The 19,844-nt window shown below is 34.1% G+C and overlaps 1 protein-coding gene across 4 annotated transcripts; it reads left to right on the plus strand.

Annotated features, from left to right (window-relative positions):
- Window positions 1-1,530: 1,530 nt before the first annotated feature.
- Window positions 1,531-13,461, plus strand: LOC102605443 (protein NLP7-like). Of its 4 annotated transcripts, XR_001474552.1 has the most exons (8): window positions 1,531-1,744; window positions 1,829-2,298; window positions 2,427-2,498; window positions 2,638-3,733; window positions 3,873-4,364; window positions 9,579-10,183; window positions 12,519-12,799; window positions 12,879-13,461. XR_001474552.1 is itself a non-coding variant. In XM_015312815.1 (6 exons), exons 1-5 carry the CDS (start codon window positions 1,597-1,599, stop codon window positions 4,352-4,354), a joined length of 2,268 nt encoding a protein of 755 aa, XP_015168301.1. In that variant the 5' UTR covers window positions 1,531-1,596; the 3' UTR covers window positions 4,355-4,364; window positions 5,167-6,686. The 4 variants fall into 4 exon arrangements, 3 of the variants coding, with proteins under 3 accessions (XP_015168301.1, XP_015168302.1, XP_015168300.1); XM_015312815.1 differs by lacking the exons at window positions 9,579-10,183; window positions 12,519-12,799; window positions 12,879-13,461 and adding an exon at window positions 5,167-6,686; XM_015312816.1 differs by lacking the exons at window positions 9,579-10,183; window positions 12,519-12,799; window positions 12,879-13,461 and adding an exon at window positions 5,205-6,686.
- The last annotated feature ends 6,383 nt before the right edge of the window (window positions 13,462-19,844 follow it).

A 19,844-nucleotide genomic window follows, 5' to 3' on the forward strand; every position in this document is an offset into this window, starting at 1 on the left:
ATCGATTTAAAAAAGAATGTCACATCTCATTATTTAGTAATAGTTTGATCTTAAAATACATGATTTGTAGTCACACAAACAGTTATACTTATTTCAAATCACAAGTTTCATAAGTCTTTTAAACACCATATCAAATCAAACTATATCACATAAATTGAAATGAAGAACATAAATTAGTTGAATAATGAAGAACATAGATTAGTTGAATAATATTTCTGCTAGAAAGAAGCTGGTCTCCTGCTGTTCACATCCATTACCAAAGAAAACAGTTGTGCAACAATAGATGCACAAAGTATCAAGGCTCGTTTGATAGCTAGATAAGTCTAAACCTAATACATGAATAACTTGGTTATTTATGTATTTATTTTATATCATGTTTGATTTGTAAATAGGATAAAAGTTATTTATTTATTAATTTTATACAATATTTGGTTGGTCGGTTTTTAAATGTTGTATAAAAGTTATTCATGTATTATTTTTTATACAGTGTTTGGTTGCGTTTTTTGCAATCGTAACGTAATTAATATTTATATAACTTATGAGGGAATCTATGTATAATTTATGCAGAATAGAAAGTGGAATAAGTTTTTTTGCTTCGGAAACGAATTTTTTTTATTTACTTAATTAGAAGGTTCAACCATATAAAAATGAACTAGTCTAGACGATGTAGTTCTAGGTGCATCTCTTTTGAGAGCTTTTGATACAAACAACGGTGTATTAGTTTGCATGATAAATTAGACATTCACCAGTATTAATTTTAAATATATATAATTTACAACAAAACAAATAATTAATACATGTTAAATAATATTAAGGACATTTTAAAATAAAAAAATTGACTACAAAAACATTTTAAAATCACATTATAAACAAAGTAGATTTTTATTCATTTCACAACATTTTTTACTCTTTTCCGTAAATTCAATAATAAAAAAAAAACAAATAGTACCAAGTCCACGAATTTTTGCCTTACCTTTTTTCTTTTGACAATTTCCACGTTGGGTACAATGTGGAGCTTGTTGAACCTCTTGAGCTTCTTGATCCATTTGCACCCGGGTCTAAATGTAATGGTATTTCAATACTATTTAATTACTGTCACAAGAACGGAGAATTATGGATGATTTCATACTCTCCGTCTCCGATAATAGTTGTTCGTTATACTAAAAATAGTTATCTAATAATATTTGTTCAATTTAAAAAATTAAGAGATAATTTACCTTTTGTGTCTATTTTACTCTTGCTATTAAATATTATTTATCATGTAACATATTTTTCAAAAAATTAAATTTAATAAAGTGAAGGATAATATAGTAAAATTACCCCTATTATTTATTGTTTCTTAAGGGTGTGTCAAGTCAATAATGGACAACTATTGTTGGACATACTAAGTATTGAACAAATACAATAAAACCTCGCTAAATTAATATAGGCCGGACCATGAAATATTATTATTTTGTAGATGTATTATTTAATCGATAAACTAATATTATTAGTTTCGTCTACTGGTGTAGACAAAAACTAAAGCAAGTCGCGTTCTATATAAAATAGCAGAGCAGAGCAGAGGGGCAAAAGGCACTGAAAATTCCATTCTATTCTATGGAAATGGAGCACTCTCCTTCAGATGTATGTTCCCAAATGCCTTGTCAACTGGACTGGTGTCAACTGGAGTCCAACGCCTGGGCATTTTCAAGCAGAAAATACAAAGATGAATTGGGTTACCAGCGAACCATTTACCCTATCATGTGTGAGTCTCTTGTGAATATCAAACTTATTTTCCAATTTTTGCTTAGCACTAGTAAATCTTTCGAATCTTATCTTCTTCATACAGCTGCTGCTTCTGTTGTTTCCATGTTTCCAACTGTGAAATGGAGGATCCAATCTGTTATGGAGAAAATGTCGACTCCAAATATTTGTCTGGTTCAATTCTGGGCACCCATCAAGGTCAATGGATCTACTTTCCTGTCCACTGCGGATCAAACATTTGCTTTCTATAACGAACTCGATAAGAGGCTCTCTTCATACAGGAAGCTCTGTCTAGATACTTTGATTCCAATTGACGACTACACCGAAAGTCTATTTGGTCCAATTGAACGAGTTTACACAAGATGCTTGCCAGAATATAACCCCGACGTCCAAAGCTATTCCTCTGCAGAATTTCCACTGCTCGAAACTGCAATTCGCTTGGGAATTCATTCTTATTATGCAGTTCCAGTGGTCAACAACTATGACCAGCAGTACCGTGGTGTACTTGAGATTGTATCTACACAACCATCTCTCCATCTTTCCCATCTTATTACGGTATTTGCTCATCAATTCTTTTATTTTATTTTTATAATGCTCAACCACATTGGTTATTCACTTTTGTTTATATTCCGTTTTTACTGTTTGAACAAGTCTGTAATCTTTTGTTTAATTTTCCATCATAGGGGTCGAAAATCTGTTCATTTCAGTTGTATAGCGTTTGCAATTCAAGGGACATGCTTTTTGGACTTTTAGAGGTATGATGTTGCCTTTTTGATTTTGGTGAAACCAAACAAAATAAATAAAAGGGATTAGAGACTGTTCTCATTTTTATTTCCATTGCTCTACTGACTACTATATCTGTCCCACTAATTCCATAGCTTATCATTTTTATAGCCGCCTGTTGATGATAGACTTGATGAAATAAAGAACGGGTTATATGAGATCCTTGAAAGAGACAGTTTACCCTTTGCACAAATTTGGATTCCTTATTCTCCATTTGTCTCTTTAAAAGTCTTGTATCGTGCTGCTGCCTCCATCTATGAGCGTTCGAGTTCAATGTATCATGAGTTTGAACATGTTTCTGAGGACTGTTTTATTGAGAGCGGTACGGCATTGGTCGGGAGGGCATTTGCATCCCAAGGTTCATGCTTTTGCAAAGATGTTGTTCTATTAAGCATCAAAGAGTACCCTTTGGTGCCTAGTGCACGAAAAGTTAGATTCACTCAGAGTCTTGCAATTTGTTTGCAAAGTAAATGCACCAACAATAGCGTTTACGTAGTTGAGTACTTTCTGCCACCCAACAAAATGTCTGCTAGAGATACAAGGACTTACATAAATATGCTTTTATCCACAACGAAAGAACGACTTCCAGGTTTCATAGTTGCTCCTGGAAAAGAACTAGGGCAGAGGATGCTCGTTGAAGTTGTTAAAGTTTCCCCGAGTGATGAATTTGACTCCTTTGAAATTGGCCAATCTCTACTGAGTGTTCAATCACTTCAGGATGGAGGAGGAACAACAGAAATTGGCCAGCGTCTGCTGAGTGTTCAATTTCTTCAGGATGTAGGAGAAACAACTGAAATTGATTCTTTCTGCCAACAGTCAAATAATGTTGTTGCTGCTGCTGCACTACTGGTTCCTTCTTGTTCATCAGACAAGCGTGACTCACTCAACTGTGAAAGGACAATGGAAGTTGATCTGTTACTTCCTCATCCAATAGAGGAAGCTGTGACAAACAGAGGAAAAGTTAACTTGGATGTAGCACATGATGACCACATTGAGGATACACCTGAAATAATGCAACTTGATTCACACTTTGAGCAACCAAATATAGAAATTAATTCTGCAGGAAATGCAACGACTAACAACAATAAAATCCATTCGCATAAGAAAAACACAATACAAAGGATAGAAAAAGATTATGGGATAACTCGCAAGATTCTGGAGCAGCATTTTGGCATGACTCTTCAAGATGCTGCTAAAAATCTACATGGTAAGTTCACTAACTTTAGCGCAGTTGAGGTTTGTAGTTCTTTTGTGTTATTATATATATGTACGCTCATATGCCTTTAACCGAAATGATTTATGCATAGGTTCACTGAAATCCCTTTTGTGTACTTCTTTTATTGCAGTTAGTCGAGCAACACTGAAACGAATATGTAAAGAATATGAAATCACTAGATGGCCAAATTACAAGACTAGAAAGGTTAATGTCCATGTTAGCCAAGGCATATCTTTTCAAGGTGCTGAACCATATGTGGTCGATCAACAATGTCCTGCTCTTTCCCAAGAAAAAGGCACAAATTATTTGGGTCACAAAATATCTCCTGCAACAGGAAAACCTTGTGATAGTGTGATGACGGTAAAGGTTACATATAGAGGTGATATCATAAAGTTTCAACTCTCCCTTTCATCAACGAGGGTAGAATTGGAGGGGGAAGTGGAAAAGAGGCTTAAGATATCACTTGAAAGGTTTTCAATCAAGTATCAAGATGAAGGTGACGATTGGATTTTGATAACTACTGATTCAGATTTGAGGGATAGGATGAATTCACTTAGATTGTTTGGAAGGACTACTATGAGATTACTGGTTACCCCTGAAGCTGACACATGAAGGATTTTCTGTAAGTTTTGTTATGGTTCATCTTCATTGCAGAAATGTTATCTTTTGGTGACATGGTGTTTGTCTCTTCCCTGCTGTGTTGTGATATGCCTTTGTGCTCAGTGAACCAAGGTGATTAATGCTGTTATGAATGGAGGATTGTTAAATTACGCTTGAAGTCCTAAAAGATGCCTATATATAGAAGAGGAAAATAATACATTGAGGCTTATGCACACTTTAATTGGATGATTGTTACATATTGTTTCATATCGTACTATATTATTTTAATAAATACAACCTTTGGATAGATTGTATTCATTTCGTCGTTACATAATGTCTCACACCAACACTTTGAATGATAAAACTACAAGAAAAGTAGGATATATGGTAGAGCTACTATAAAAAGGTAGAGGTAAAAGGATAAAATATGATTATTAAATAATAAGTAAAGATAAAATGAGAAGAAAATATCAAGGTAACGACGCAATCATATCAAATCGGTTATTACACAAAATGAGACTTTTTGTTGTTACCTAACGATATGATACAATAATATTTAAGTAACAATCAAAACACACATTGTATTTAAACTAGCAGTATAATACAATACAACGGGTAACAACCATCCAAACAAGGTGTAAGAGTTATGTTATTTTCTTTTGATTAGCTATTTTTATAATAACAGTCTAGAATCTCCCTTATCTATTTTCCATTTGCTCTTTGATTGCATGAACAATCTATTTGTAATTAGTTCCTTTGATGATCAATACAAAGCTTAATTTGTTACATTATTGTTCCTACTCCATGCCTGTCTGTCCTTTTAGCATGCTCGATGCGCAGTTCAACACCCTCTTTGAATCAGTGAACGCACTGCAAGATTGGGTGAAGGTGATGCAAGGGAGTCATTCTAGTATGGTCTCTTCCATTTGCCGTATGATCACTACTGCAGGATGAGATGCAATCGGACTCCACGGCTTTGGATACTCCAGATATTTCAGGTGCTACAAGCCTACAACTATCACCTCTGTGTGAGAGTCAGATTACAATGATAGTAACACCGAGTTGGCTGATGTCGTGAAATCACCTCTTGATTGGCAACTTTCTGGAGAAACAATACCAAAAAAAATGTTTTCCGACATTCGGTCTAGTGCTTCGGTTGTCATCACTTAGACCACCGCACATAATCTGAATTTTGAGATTGAGGATGTTGACAACCAACCGGGAGCTATGGCCTATGGAGTTTTCACAATTGTTGGATTTTGACTTTGCATTGCCCTTTCGCAAGGATATCTATTTACAACAAATAAATGGACATTCCTGTTGACTTCTCTAATCATAGTAAACCTGGATAATTTTTCACCATTTCTGAGAACATCTCTTCTTTTCCAAATCTGCCATATGATAAATATTGGAACTGCATTAAAAAGAGGTCTCAGTTTAACATTACAATCAGCACCCCCACCATTTTTCAAGTGTTTGTTTCAGCTGTATATAAGGTCCCTGTATCCCTGCAGATCTTGATAGAGTTCTCCATAGAAAATTGGCATCTGGGCATGCTACAAACAAATGATCAAAAGTTTCTGTTACAACAAACACAGGTAACAGAGTCAACAATTCTGCACCTAATTAATACCTCTCCAATGGGGTATTCTTTTAAACTACATTCTCCATAGAAGAAAAGAAACTCTTAAAGGAATTCCTTTTTCCCAAATGATCATCATATCCTGCTGGTTGTCCTTCCTTTTTCTCAACATTTCCCAAGCACTTCCAACAGTGAAGTTTCCTTTACTGTTGGGCATCCACCATGGTTTGTCCCTTTCATTAGAAGATAGACCAATACACAAATTAGTATTCACATGATCACATATTTCTTCCCCAAACCTCTCCCTTATCATTATAATGACCCGGTCGGTCATTTTTGGAAAGTTCCGTGAAATTATCATTTTGCCCTCTCAATATTGATCCCGAGTCTTTTATGAATGAGTTTGAAAAGTTGAGAATTTGGTAAGTTTTGAGTTTGAAAGGCTAAGTTGTTAAGAAAGTGGTTTTCGGTGTCTTTTGGAGTTTCGAATGTCGGAATGGAATTCCATCGATTCCATCAGTCCCAAAATGTGAAATCTGACTTGCTAGAGTTGTTGGTTTCTGATTCCGAGTCTTTTTGAGGATTTGAGGTCCTAAGTTGTGAAATTGTGGAATTTTAGCCTTTGGGTTGACTTTGGTCAATATTCGGGGTTCGGATGCTCAGATCGAAATTCTGAGAGTTCTGTTGGTTTCGGGGGTGATTTTAGGCCTAGGTGATGTCTTGGTTGATTTTTGGGAGGTTCCGAGCTTGTTTTAGCCTTTTTAGGCGTAAGTTAGTTTCTTGTGGTTTTTGCGGATGTCAAAATTGTAACACCCCAAAAATTTATAAATCAAGACTCGAACTATTCTTCATTTACATGTAAGGTCGTATCGGGTGATTCTTAAATTGACTATATGCGTAAAGGTAAATTCTTTAGTGTGGGAATGATATTGGATATCAATTAAGGTCACTAGAAACTCCTAGCACAAAGTTGAGTTGAAATCTTCATTTCTGATTAAGTTTTGACATAAGATTCTACTTTAGTTAACTTCAAACGATCATATCTCTCAGCACATAATGAATTAGGTGGCCTATGACCTACCAAATTAAAGGTCTTTGAGTCCTCTTTCCAACGCCACCAAGTTTGCCTCATTTCGTGTTCAGAGTAAAAAGTTATGACCATTTTACCAAAGTCTGTCAAACTAGAGAGTTTTTTGAGTCTGTGAACGATGATCCCAAGCGACGAGCCGTAGGTTGAACGACGACCCGTCCTGCAGGTCGTCGGCAAAATATTGAGGGTCAACTTTTGGGACCCAAATCCTGCATACCCAACCGACAGGTCGTAGGTGGACCTACGAGCCGTCGTTTGGACCCGTAAATGGACTTTTGAGCCTTAAAAACTCAATATAAAATCCACGGATGAGATCTACAGTTCATGGGTAAAACCATGACCCATAGAAAGTTTTTTCGCCAGTTTTAAGAAGGGTAGTTTTGTCTTTTCTCACCCTTTCTAAGCCCAACCCACGACTTTTTTTCACCTAAGTAAGGTCTAAACAATGTTAAAACATTATTTTACGTTCACACTTCAAAGACTTAAAGCAAGGATTCAAGAGGAGAAAAACTAGGATTTTCTATCGTTCTTCGATATTCATCGATTTCGCTAAGGACTTTGTTCTTTCCAGGTATGAAAGGCTATTATAGTGTTGGACTAGTTCCTCCTCACGCCCTACATCTACTTTCAAATTAGTAAAAGAGTAATCTAAGTTTCTAGAGTTGATTTTGAGTTCTTGAGTTCCTGATTCTTTTTGAAATTATATTCCTAATTATTGAATTGCTATATGTTATGCATTAATATTCTTGAGTAGATTCGTTCATGTCTATATTTCAACATGAACCTATGAATTGAGTATTCTTGAGATGAGAAGTATCGTTGAGTTCTGAGTATTGAGTTTTCTATATTGTTATTGAGATCCTTGAGTTGATTCGTTCATGTCTATATTTCAGCATGAACTCTATTTTGAGAATCTATTTCAGAGCATTACCTTTTTTAAGTGGTTATTTTGAGTAATTATCTCAAAACAGAGAAAGAGTGTTTTATACATTTGAGCATGAGTATATTATTGGGAGTAGTATTGAGCACCGATATGAGGATGAGTTCAGACAACTCAAAATCCTCATAAACCATATATGCCAACATGGGTAAAAAATCATACTTTTTAGATGAATCCTTAGTGCCTTTGGGCAGAGCTTAACGGATCCACTTAGTTGAGGTGTTCTATACCCCGACAAGCTATAAGACAGTTCTGGCAGCGTGGGTGAGACGTTGTATCATCACGTAGCTCATAGTGATGGTTGTCGGTTAGAGAATCTCCCAGATAGAGTTAAAAGCGTATTTTTATTATATCACTTAATATGCTAAGTTCATAGATGAGTAGGTATTTTTGTAAAGTTTTAATGATTTCACCCCTTTATTTATTTGCATTCAGTTGAGTATATATCTATATCTATTGCAGTCCTTTCATTCAGTTGCTTGTTATTCAGCTATATTACATACTCGTACATTCAATGTACTAATGTCATTCGACCTGCATCTTTTAATGATGCTGATATAGGTTCTTAGGATCCTCAACAAGAGTTCGTTGAGATCACTTCGTCTTCTCGCCAACTTTTGAGTAAGATCTCCTTGCTTTCGGAGGACTCCAGTTTTATGAGTTGTTAGTATTAGTAACATTTTGAGTAGTCGTGGGTCTTGTCCCGAACTCATATATATATAGTAGAGGCTTCATAGATAAACAGTTTTGTAGAGTCTTTCAGTTTTCAAATGTTTTATTTTAACTTATGATTCATACTCGGTATATTCAACAAAGTTTTGAGATTTAGTAAGCTGTTTTTAAACATTTCTTCCAATTTGATGCTTATGTATGCTTGAGTTAGTCTTCCGCTTGTAGTCAGCCATGATGATGGTTCGCTTGGGGACCAACAATGGTTCTCGAGTGTCGGCCACGTCCAGGGTGTAGGCTCGGGTCGTGACAAAAACGCTGCTCCAGAATTAGTTGAGTTGTACATTCCTAACCCAATAAACATACTTCTTGGAATTTTAGAGTTGTTGCCTTTTTGATTTTGGCAAAACTAAACAAAATAAATGAAAGTAAAACAAAGAGATCAGTCCTACTAATTTCATAGCTTATCTTATCATTTTTATAGCCGCTGGTTAATGATAGACTTGACGATATACAAGACGAGTTATATGAGATCCTTGAAAGACATAGTTTACTCTTTGCTCAAATTTGGATTCCTTTTTCTCAATCTGCCTCTTTAAAAGTCTTGTATTGTGCTGCTGCCTCCATCAATAAACATTTGAGTTCAATGTATCATGACTTAGAATATACTTCTGGGTCTGTTTTATTGAGAGTGGTAAGACATTGGTTGGGAGGGCATTTAAACTAACATTACAATACAATACAGCTGGTTACAACCATCCAAACAAGGTGTAAGAGTTATGTTATTTTCTTTTCATTAGCTATTTCATAATAATAGTCTGGAATCTCCCTTATCTATTTTCCATTTGCTCTTTGATTGCGTGAACAATCTATTTGTAATTAGTTCCTTTGATGATCAATACAAAGCTTAATTTGTTACATTATTGTTCTACTCCATGCCTCTCTGTCCTGTTAGCATGCTCGATGTGCAGTTCAACACCCTCTTTGAATCAGTGAAGGCACTGCAAGATTGGGTGAAAGTGATGCAAGGGAGTCATTCTAGTATGGTCTCTTCCATTTGCCGTATGATCACTACTGCAGGATGAGATGTAATCGGACTCCACGGCTTCGAATTTTTCTCATCACTTACAGCACTGCACATAATCTGAATTTTGAGATTGTGGATGTTGACAAGTGACAACCAACGTTAGCTATGGAGTCTTTCACAAATGTTGGTTTTGATACGTATTATTTAACTTTAGAAAAATCTGGTGGTCCATCAAGGCGTAGAAGATGATCCAGTGGATAGTCCATTTGTTTTTGTTGTACTGCAGATCTGTGCTTCATAATTTTTTCTTTTTATGAATTTATGATAAAGATACTCGTGAACTGTTGTGCAAATTTTCAGAATCATTCACGACTTGGCAAATAGTGAACAAATTGATATATCTACATGCTGGGTCTCTCATGAACTCAATCAGCTCATTTTGTGTTCATTGGGATTGCATGGAAGGTGAACTTTCCCTTCAAATGCTCGGAATCTTCACTATTCTCCGGGAATCTTATCATTGGCCAAAAAAGGTTAGTATGAAGTATGAACTGTGAACATGTGTTTATTGTGCTTTATCAGAAAAGTCACAACCATTTAAAAATGTCACAACTCTTCATTTTGCACGTTAGTGGCATTGGATGCCCTCACATTATTTCACTCATTATTCTTTGTAACATATGTAACCTCTAGGCCATTTATCTTCACTATTTACTACCCCATTATCTTCTTGTTCATTGCTAGGAAGATTTCTTCAATTATAAATAGTGGTGCTCTTCTTTTATTTTGGGAACATAAGAAAATATAGAGTGCATAAACTTAGTCAAAAAGAGAGTTTTTATTAGTTGATGGGAGGTGTTCTTTTTGTGGAGCTTTGGACTCAACTCTTGTACAGAGTTTGTTGAGTTGTACTTTGTGATTAAGTTGTTGTACCTTGGAGGGGACAAGTCAAGAATGACTACTGCTGGACCAGTGAAAACAATTGCTGCACTGGATTTGAATCTCCTTAAAGAGAGCGAGATATCCGCGCCTCAGCCTGAAGAGATTTTATTTCTTCATTTTATTTTCAATTGTAATCTTGTAATATTGTAATTTTCACTAACAATTTTAAGGAGATATCATAATGGCTACAATTGAAAAAACCACGGATGTTGAGATGGGATACCTTAACAAGCCATTTTGGCTCAATTATAACCATTTCAAGAGATGGAAGGGTAAAATGCTTTTCTACTTAAGTCTTCTCAATGTTTCTTATGTGTTAACGGAGAATAATCCTAATAAAGTTGACATCACCTCTATGAATGATAATGAAAATATTTCTCATCTAGAGAAAGTGGAAAAGTATCATGGTGATTTTTATAAATGTCGGTATTATATTCTTAATTGTCTATCTGATAATTTTTATGATTATTATGATAGAACTTACTCTAGTGCAAAGAAAATTTGGAAAACATTGCAGAGTAAGTATGATACCGAAGAGGTTGGAGCAAAAAAATATGAGGCTAGTAGATTTTTTCGTTTTTCTTAAATGGTGGACAACAAATCAGTGGTAGACCAGCTCAAGGCTTTATAAGAGCTTAGGCCCAAGGAGGTCAAAATTGGAGATAAACTTATTGTTTGTGGCATTGTAGATAAACCTCCACCTTCTTGGAAGGAATTTCAAAAAATTATACGCCACAAACAAAAGGAGACCTCTCTTGAGATGTTGATAATTTAAATCCGTACGGAAGAGGAGACAAGAGGCCAAGATGCACTTTTACAATCTGAAGAAGCAACATCACAACGAAGGTAAATTTAATTACTTCAAATAATGCTACTCCTGAATCTCACAAAAATACTTTTTTGAAGTCTAAGAAGAAGAAATTCAAGAAAAATAATGGTAACCTCCCAGGAAAAATAGTGGTGAAAATAACCATGGATAAAACCAACAAATTCAAGATAAGAGACCATGTTTTGTTTGTGGCAAGAGTGGGCATATTGCTCGATTTTGCAGATTCTGGAAACGTGGTCCTACACCTCAGGAAAACGTTATCGGACAACCTTTTGTGGCGGTTATTATAGACCTAAACATAGTTGAGAGTGTTGATGGATGGTGGGCTGATTCTGGTGTAAACCGTCATGTCTGTTATGACAGAGATTAGTTTAAAAAATATACTCATTTTTAGGAGCCCAAAACCATCATGCTTGGTGATTCACACACTACTCAAGTGCTTGGAACGAAAGAAGTAGAATTGTGTTTTACCTCTGGAAGGGTGTTAACTTTGAAAGATGTACTTTATACTCCTTTCATGTGAAAAAAATTGATGTCTAGTTTTCTTCTTAATAAAGCAGGCTTTAAACAGATTATTGAATCTGATCAATATGTAATTGTGAAGAAGGGTATTTTTGTGGGAAAAGGGTATGCTTGTAATGGGATGTTCAAACTGAATGTTGAAATGGATAAAGTTTCTAGTTCTGTTTATATGCCTTCTTCTACCAATTTTTGGCACGCTCGTTTGTGTCACATTAATGATCGTTATGTTGGAATCATGAGTAGTGTAGGATTAATCCCAGTGATTAAAAATAATTTTGAAAAATGTGAGGCTTGTAGTAAAGTCAAAATCACAAAAAGCTCTTATTTTCAAGTTGAAAGAAAAATAAATTTATTAGAATTAGTTCATACTGATATTTGTGAACTTGGTGGAATTTTAACTCGTTTGGCGCACTCGTTTCCCTGGTTTTTGGGACCCAATCGAAACAACGTGTAAAGTTTGAGACTAAATTTTAATGATATTTGAATAATATTTAGTTATGACATGACTATATTTAAATTTAATTAAGAATAAGTAGTGCCAACTCCACAACTTTTTGCTTTGTCAATTCCCACAGTGGCTAGAAAGTGGGAAAATGTATTTCCACAAAAACGCGGGTGTAAATGAGCAGGTCTAATTTTGTGTCAAAAACAAAAGCAAGTGTGGAAAATAAGCAGGAGCACAAAGGGGCAAATGGTAGTGGAATTCTGTTGTATTGTATGGAGCATCTTGTTCAGCAAGTTTCAGAGGTATGTTCAGTAATGCCTTGTCAACGGGACTGGTGTCAACTAAAGCCCAATGGCTGGGCATTTTGGAGCATAAAACACGACGATGAGTTGCAGTACCAGCAAACAATCTGTGAGTCAGTTGTGAATATCAAACTATTTTTGCTTCACTTGTCAGTTTTTTTGTTTTGAATCTTATCTTCTTGATCCAGCTGCTGCTGATTCTGTTGTTTCCACCTCTGCAATGGTGAAATTGAGGATCAAATCTCTTATGGCCAAAATGTCGATTCCACATATTTCTCTGGTTCAATTCTGGTCACCTATCCAGATCAATGGATCGACTTTCCTGTCCACTGCGGATCAACTATTTGTTTTCAATAAGGAAATTGATAAGAGGCTTTCTCCATACAGGAGGCTCTGTCTCGATACTTTGATTCCCATTGACTACTACAAGGAAGCTCTACTTGCCCCCCCTGTGTGAGTTTTCAGAAGATGGTTGCCAGAATATAACTCCAACGTCAAAAGCTACTCCACTGCAGAGTTTCCACTGCTTCAAACTGCAATTCGCTTGGGATTACATTCTTATTATGCATTTCCACTGCTCAAACTCCCTGATCAACGGTGCCTTGGTGTATTTGAGATTGTATCTACACAACCATCTCTTTGTCTTCCTAACCTTATTAAGGTATTTGCTCATCTCTTGTTTCAATTTATTTTTAGAATGCTCAACCACATTGGTTATTCACTTTTGTTTATATTCCGTTTGAACAAGCCGATAATCCTTGTTTAATTTTCCATCATAGTGGTTGAATTTCGAATCAGTTGGGTTGTACTTTCCTAACCCAATAAACATACTTCTTGGACTTTTAGAGGTAGGGTGTTGTTGCCCTTTTTATTTTGGCAAAATAAATATAAGTTAAAAAAAAGAGATCAGTCCCACTAATTTCATAGCTTATCTTATTATTTTTATGGCCGCTGGATGATGATAGACTTGACAATATAGAGGGCGGGTTATATGAGATCCTTGAAAGACATAGTTGGATTCCCTTTGCACAAATTTGGATTCCTTTTTCTTCATCTGCCTCTTTGAAAGTCTTGAATCATGCTGCTGCCATCAATGATCATTCGAGTTCAATGTATAATGAGTTTGAATATGCTTCTGAGGTCTGTTTTTATTGCGAGTGGTGAGGCATTGGTGGGGAGGGCATTTGCATCCCAAGGTTCATGCTTTTGCAAAGATGTTACTCAATTAAGCATCAAAGAGTACCCTTTGGTGCCTAGTGCACGAAAAGCTAGATTCACTCAGAGTTTTGCTATTTGTTTGCAAAGTAAATGTGCCAACAATTTTATTTGCGTAGTTGAGTGCTTTCTGCCACCCAATGAAATGGTTGTTAGAGATACAAAGACTTTCTTAAACATGCTTTTATACACAATGAAAGAACAACTTCCCAGTTTCATAGTTGCTTCTGGAAATGAACTAGGGCATAGGTTGATCGTTGAAGTTGTTAAAGTTACCCCGAGTGATGAACTTGACTCCTTTGAAATTGGCCAACCTCTGCCAACTGTTCAATCACTTCAGGATGGAGGAGAAACAACAGAAATTGATTCTTTCTGTCAACAGTCAAATTTACAGGACGGGGAGAATAATGGTGCTAATGCACTACTGGTTTCTTCCTGTTTATCACACAAGCGTGACTCACTCAACTGTGAAGAAACAGTGGAAGTTCATCCGTTACTTCCTCATCCAATAGAGGAAGCTGTGACAAACAGAGGAACATGTAACGTGGATGTAGCACATGATGACCATATTGAAGATACAAGTGAAATGACGCAACTTGATTCACACTTTGAGCAACCAAATTTTGAAATTAATTCTGCGGCAAATGCAACGACTAACAACGACAATATCCATTCACATAAGAACAACGCAATACAAAGGATAGAAAAAGATCATGGGATTACTTGCAAGATTCTGGAGCAGCATTTTGGCATGACTCTTGAAGATGCTGCCAAAAATCTACGTGGTAAGTTCACTAACTTGAGCGCATTTGAGGTTCTTAATTCCTTTTGTGTTATTATGTATGCTCCTATGCCTTTAACCGAAATGATTTATTCATAGGTTCACTGAAATCCCTTTTGTGGACTTCATTTATTGCAGTTAGTCGAGCAACACTGAAACGAATATGTAGAGAATATGAAATCACTAGATGGCCACATCACAAGACTAGAAAGGTTAATTTCCATGTTAGCCAAGGGGTATCTTTTCAAGCTACTGAACCATATGTGGGCCTGCTCTTTCCCAAGAAAAAGGCACACATCATTTGTCACAAAAGATCTGCTGCAACAGGAAAACCTTGTGATGATGACTTTAAAGGTTACATATAAAGGTGATATCATTAAGTTCCAACTCCCCTTTTCATCAACGAGGGTAGAACTGGAGGGGGAAGTGGAAAAGAGGTTTAAGATATCACTTCAAAGATTTTCAATTAAGTATGAAGATGAAGATGACGATTGGATTTTGATAACTACTGATTCAGATTTGAGCTATGGTATGCATTCACTAAGATTGTCAGGACAGACTACTATGAGATTACTGGTTAACCCAGAAGCTGACTCATGAAGGATTTTCCGAAAGTGTGTTATCTTTTGGTGATATGGTGTTTGTCTCTTCCCTGAGGCTGAGGTGTTGTGACATGTCTTTGTTCTCAGTGTACCAAGGTGGTTAATGCTATTATGCAGTGTTTTAAGCGTGAGGCGAGGCATTTTACTTAGTGCCCGTTTGGATTGACTTATTTTAGGTGCTTTTAAGTCAAAATAGCTTTTAAGCAGTTTTGAAGTGTTCGGGTAAAGTTAAAAAATGCTTATAAGCACTTATTTTAAAGCCAAAATAACAAAAATAAAGCCAAAAGCCATTATAAGCCAAAAGTCAATCCAAACAAGCCCTAGTATAGGGTGAGGCACAAGCTTCGAGACGTGGGGAATAAGCCCTATGGATCTTTAAATTTTTTATTTATATTAAAATATAATAATATAATAACACAAAATTATAAAAATAAATCAATAGTTTGAAATAATTACAAATGTGATTAAATAAACTAATACTAGAAAATAAAAGTTCTAACATGATTATACAAGTATAAATAATCTAATATCTTAACTTTCTAATAATAAAAGAATCATTATCTCTCAAAAATATTATTTTATCATACTATACGATTTACCCCCTTAAAAGAAAATAATTAATAATCTTACTAGCATTATAATAAAAACATCACCCATCATGAATAAAAATAAAATTACTTTCAAATAGCTAAATAAAATATAATAATTTTGAGATTGATGACAAAATCATGAAGACCAATGATAACTGAAAAAGTAAAATTTTTCGTGACCTATTTATAAAAGAAATGTTACGTAATATAGTTACCAAATAGGAAAGATGCGATACTAAAACTTGTTATTTGAGTTATTCTCAATTTTTTCTCCATAGATTAAAAATTATTATGTATCATTCAATTATTCAAAAATTATGAGGGTCAACAATCTTAACTAAATATTTTAACACTGTGTAAGATCTGTTAGGCAAGCCTTGAGTTTTGAGTGTTGGGCGTGCTTAGGGTGTACAGTTGGGGGCCTAGGGCATAAGTCTTACGGAACTAAGCCCTACACTTGAGTCTCGAGGCGTTTTGCTAAAGTTCCACCCTAGGACGAGTCCCGAGACGAATCCCAACAGGGTTTTTTAAAACACTGCTATTATGAATGCGGAATTATCAAATTACGTTTGGGCTCATGGAAAGATGTCTATATTCCAACTCCACAACTTTTTGCCATTTTTTTTTTTCCTTTGGCAATTTCCACACGAATTACCGCGTGGAAAAATGTAGTACAGTTTACTTTATGTATTTCGAACAAAAAAAAAACGCGGAGCCTCTTGAACCTTTTGAGCTTCTTGAGCCACTTGCACCCGCCTATAAATTAGTGGTAAGTGTACCGGTGATAAGTCAGAATTTTATTAAGGAGTGTCAAAAATATAAAATATTAAATACACAAGAAAATCAATGAAATAAATTCTACTAATGAAAGCAAAAGATAGTTACATTATAATTCGACAAGATATATAATAATAAGTGTGTCGTCGTTTTAATTGTTCTAAAATTATTCAATTTAAATATGTCAACTAGAAAATATGATTTCGATTTGACAAAAAAAGAGATAAAGAGAAAACTTGAAGAATTAAATAAATCCCAAAAAGGAGCCCTTGATAGATTTTTTTAACAAAAAATAAAAAATTCTGAATAAAAAAGTATTGCTTATAGAATAATGTTAACAATTCACGGTGCCTCAGCCGAAAGAAGTTTTTCGAAACGAAAATTGATAAAGTCTTATCTAGATCAACAATGTCTCAAGAGATATTGATGGATTAACTATATTATCAATTGAAAAGGAATTATTAAAACATATCGATTATAAAATAATAATTAATAACTTTGCATCTAAAAAGGCTAGAAAAGTAGATTTTAAATAAAGTATATATGATGATTTTTTTTAGGGATAAGGGTCTGAAAAATACCTCAACTTTAGTCGAATTTGCTGTTGCGATACTAAACTTTCATGAGGACCTATTACCTCCCTAGACTATTTAATAGTGTATTTTTTTACCCCCCTGAACTATTTAATCGTGTATTTTAAAGGTATATATGTGCCCACGTGGACGACATTACTATTTATAATTTTGCATTATTTTTTATGTCCACGTGGGAAAATATATACGTTTAAAATACGGTATTAAATAGTCTAGAGAGGTAATATGTTCTCATGAAAGTTTAGTATCGCAACAACAAATTAGACCAAAGTTAGGGTATTTTTTAGACCCTTATCTCTTTTTTTTTTATAAATTTTTTTTTAAAAAAAATATTAGGGCCCCTCTTTAAGATTTGGCTTTAGGCTCCAAATCTTGTTGAGTCAGCCCTGGTTGTAGAGATGCTAAACCATTATAGAACTATTAAGATATTGACTTATCGGTTATTGGTTTATCGGTTTTTGATAGTTATCGGTTCGGTTATCGATTTAACCGTTAAGATTTGACACAAAAAAAATCATTTAAAATCACTTAGAAACAAGGTGACAAACCAAATAAACCATGCACATGAGTTCATAAGTTAGATCTTGTTCAAAAGCAAACACTTTTATATTGTAGAATAATCAAGAGTTTGAGACAACAAAAAATAAAAGTAGGAAATCAAACTCTAAGTCAAGGATTTTATATACAAAATGGTATAAATATAATTATTTAACTTACTATTGGGTTATCGGTTAACCCATTAAGAAAAAACCTTAAACCGTTAAGAACTGATAACCCGATAACAAAAAAATCAAAATCGTTATTAAAATCATTAAACCAATAACTCATTATTGATAAACCAATAATTTTTTTTTAGATTCAGATTATCGATTTTGAACAGCCCTAAATGCAATTGCTCAATTACAATTTAAATGACCAAAATACCCTTCAATTCCTAGGAGACATGTTGATACCAATAATTTTACCGACTCTTCTAATATAATAGAAAAATAATAAAATCACACAACGTGGGAGAATAAATAACTTATGGTACTATAGTGGTGGAAGATAAAAGGGCAATAATTAATTCATGAGTGTCTATATACAATATATAAAAGAAAAAGTGAAATTTTTGAAGTCTAATATTGCCTGTGTCTTTAATTATTTGTCAACTTTTAATTTGACACACCTATTAAGAAAATCATGATTGACATAATGAGTTTACCAATTTATCCCTATTAACTATGAAGTGGATGAATTAAAAATTTAAGATTTTCAAAAAAAAAATTCAAAGTAATTAATTGAGGATATAATAAATAATTTTTTTTTGTCCTTTCTTAATTTGTCAAAATAGACAAATAATTAGGAACAACCATAAAAAGAAGAGTGAACAAGTAACTAGGGACAGAGGGAGTAAATCACAACAATCATATTGTAACAATTACTACATTAATATTGTAAAGTTTCTTCCACTACTTTAAATTGAATGCTACTCCCTTGTCCCTAATTACTTGTCCACTTTTCATTTTTTAGTTGTCCCTAATTACTTGTCTATCTTAACAAATCTAGAAAGGACAATGTTTTTTTTTATCTATTATACATTCAAGTAATTACTTTGAAAAAGGTAGAACTTCTTAAAAATATTAAGTTTTTAATTCACCCACTTCACAATTAATAAGGGTAAAATGGTAAATTCACTATGTCAATTATTATTTTCTCAATAGGCGTGTCAATTCAAAAGCGAATAAGTAATTAGACAGAGAGGGTAGTAGATAAAGTGCAATACATTTCATTTTGTTCACTTTCATACAATGTAAAGTTACCTACTTTCTTTCCCTAAACATAATGCTCACCACAACAGATGAAGAAAGGGTTACATATCTTATCATTTAGATTATTAATTTACCGAGTACTTTCTCTATTTTAAATTAATTAAATTTTTGTGGTGTTTCACATTCTTTAAGAAAAGGAGACTAAGACATAAATTAGAAAATAATTTTTCAGTTTTATCCTTATTAATTATTGTCAAATTTATGATTAAAATAACTAAACATTAATTAATAACTAATTTCAATACTAACTAATGAAGGGTAAAATTAGAAGAACATTTTAAAAGTGGTCTTGAAAATTGAACAATTAAATTAATTTGAAAAATGTCTCAACAATTCAATTAATTTGAAGCGGAGGGAGTATTAATTTAGCGTGATTTTACTGTAGATGGTAATAATATTTGAATAATATTTAATTATGACATAAAAATATGTAACACCCATTTATATTTCATGTAAAAATAGTTAACTGAATTCACAAATTTAAAACTAAATTTATTGAAAACTTGAATTTAAAATAATAGTTACTAAATAAATGTACAATGATAAACTTGAAGTATGAAGTGAATTTTCTTACTATTTGAAAGAGTGTCACTGTCATACAAATTGAGAATTATGGATGCTTTTTATAAATTCAATAAAGAACAAATTCTATAACTCTTTGCCTTTCTTTCTCCTGTTGCAATTTCTACTGTGGCTACAGCGTGGATACTACAGTATATTTTTTTATGTATTGCCACAAAACGCGGAGCCTCTTTAACCTCTTGAGCTTCTTGCACCCATCCACA

The sequence above is a fragment of the Solanum tuberosum genome, unplaced genomic scaffold (genome assembly GCF_000226075.1).
Source record: "Solanum tuberosum cultivar DM 1-3 516 R44 unplaced genomic scaffold, SolTub_3.0 scf00217, whole genome shotgun sequence".
NCBI lineage: Eukaryota > Viridiplantae > Streptophyta > Magnoliopsida > Solanales > Solanaceae > Solanum > Solanum tuberosum.

Coding starts and splice junctions, on each gene's coding strand:
- LOC102605443 (XM_015312815.1), top strand. CDS start 1,597: ATGGAAATGGAGCACTCTCCTTCAGATGTATGTTCCCAAATGCCTTGT. Junction 1,745..1,828: donor AACCATTTACCCTATCATGT/GTGAGTCTCTTG, acceptor TTCTTCATACAG/CTGCTGCTTCTGTTGTTTCC. Junction 3,734..3,872: donor TGCTGCTAAAAATCTACATG/GTAAGTTCACTA, acceptor CTTTTATTGCAG/TTAGTCGAGCAACACTGAAA.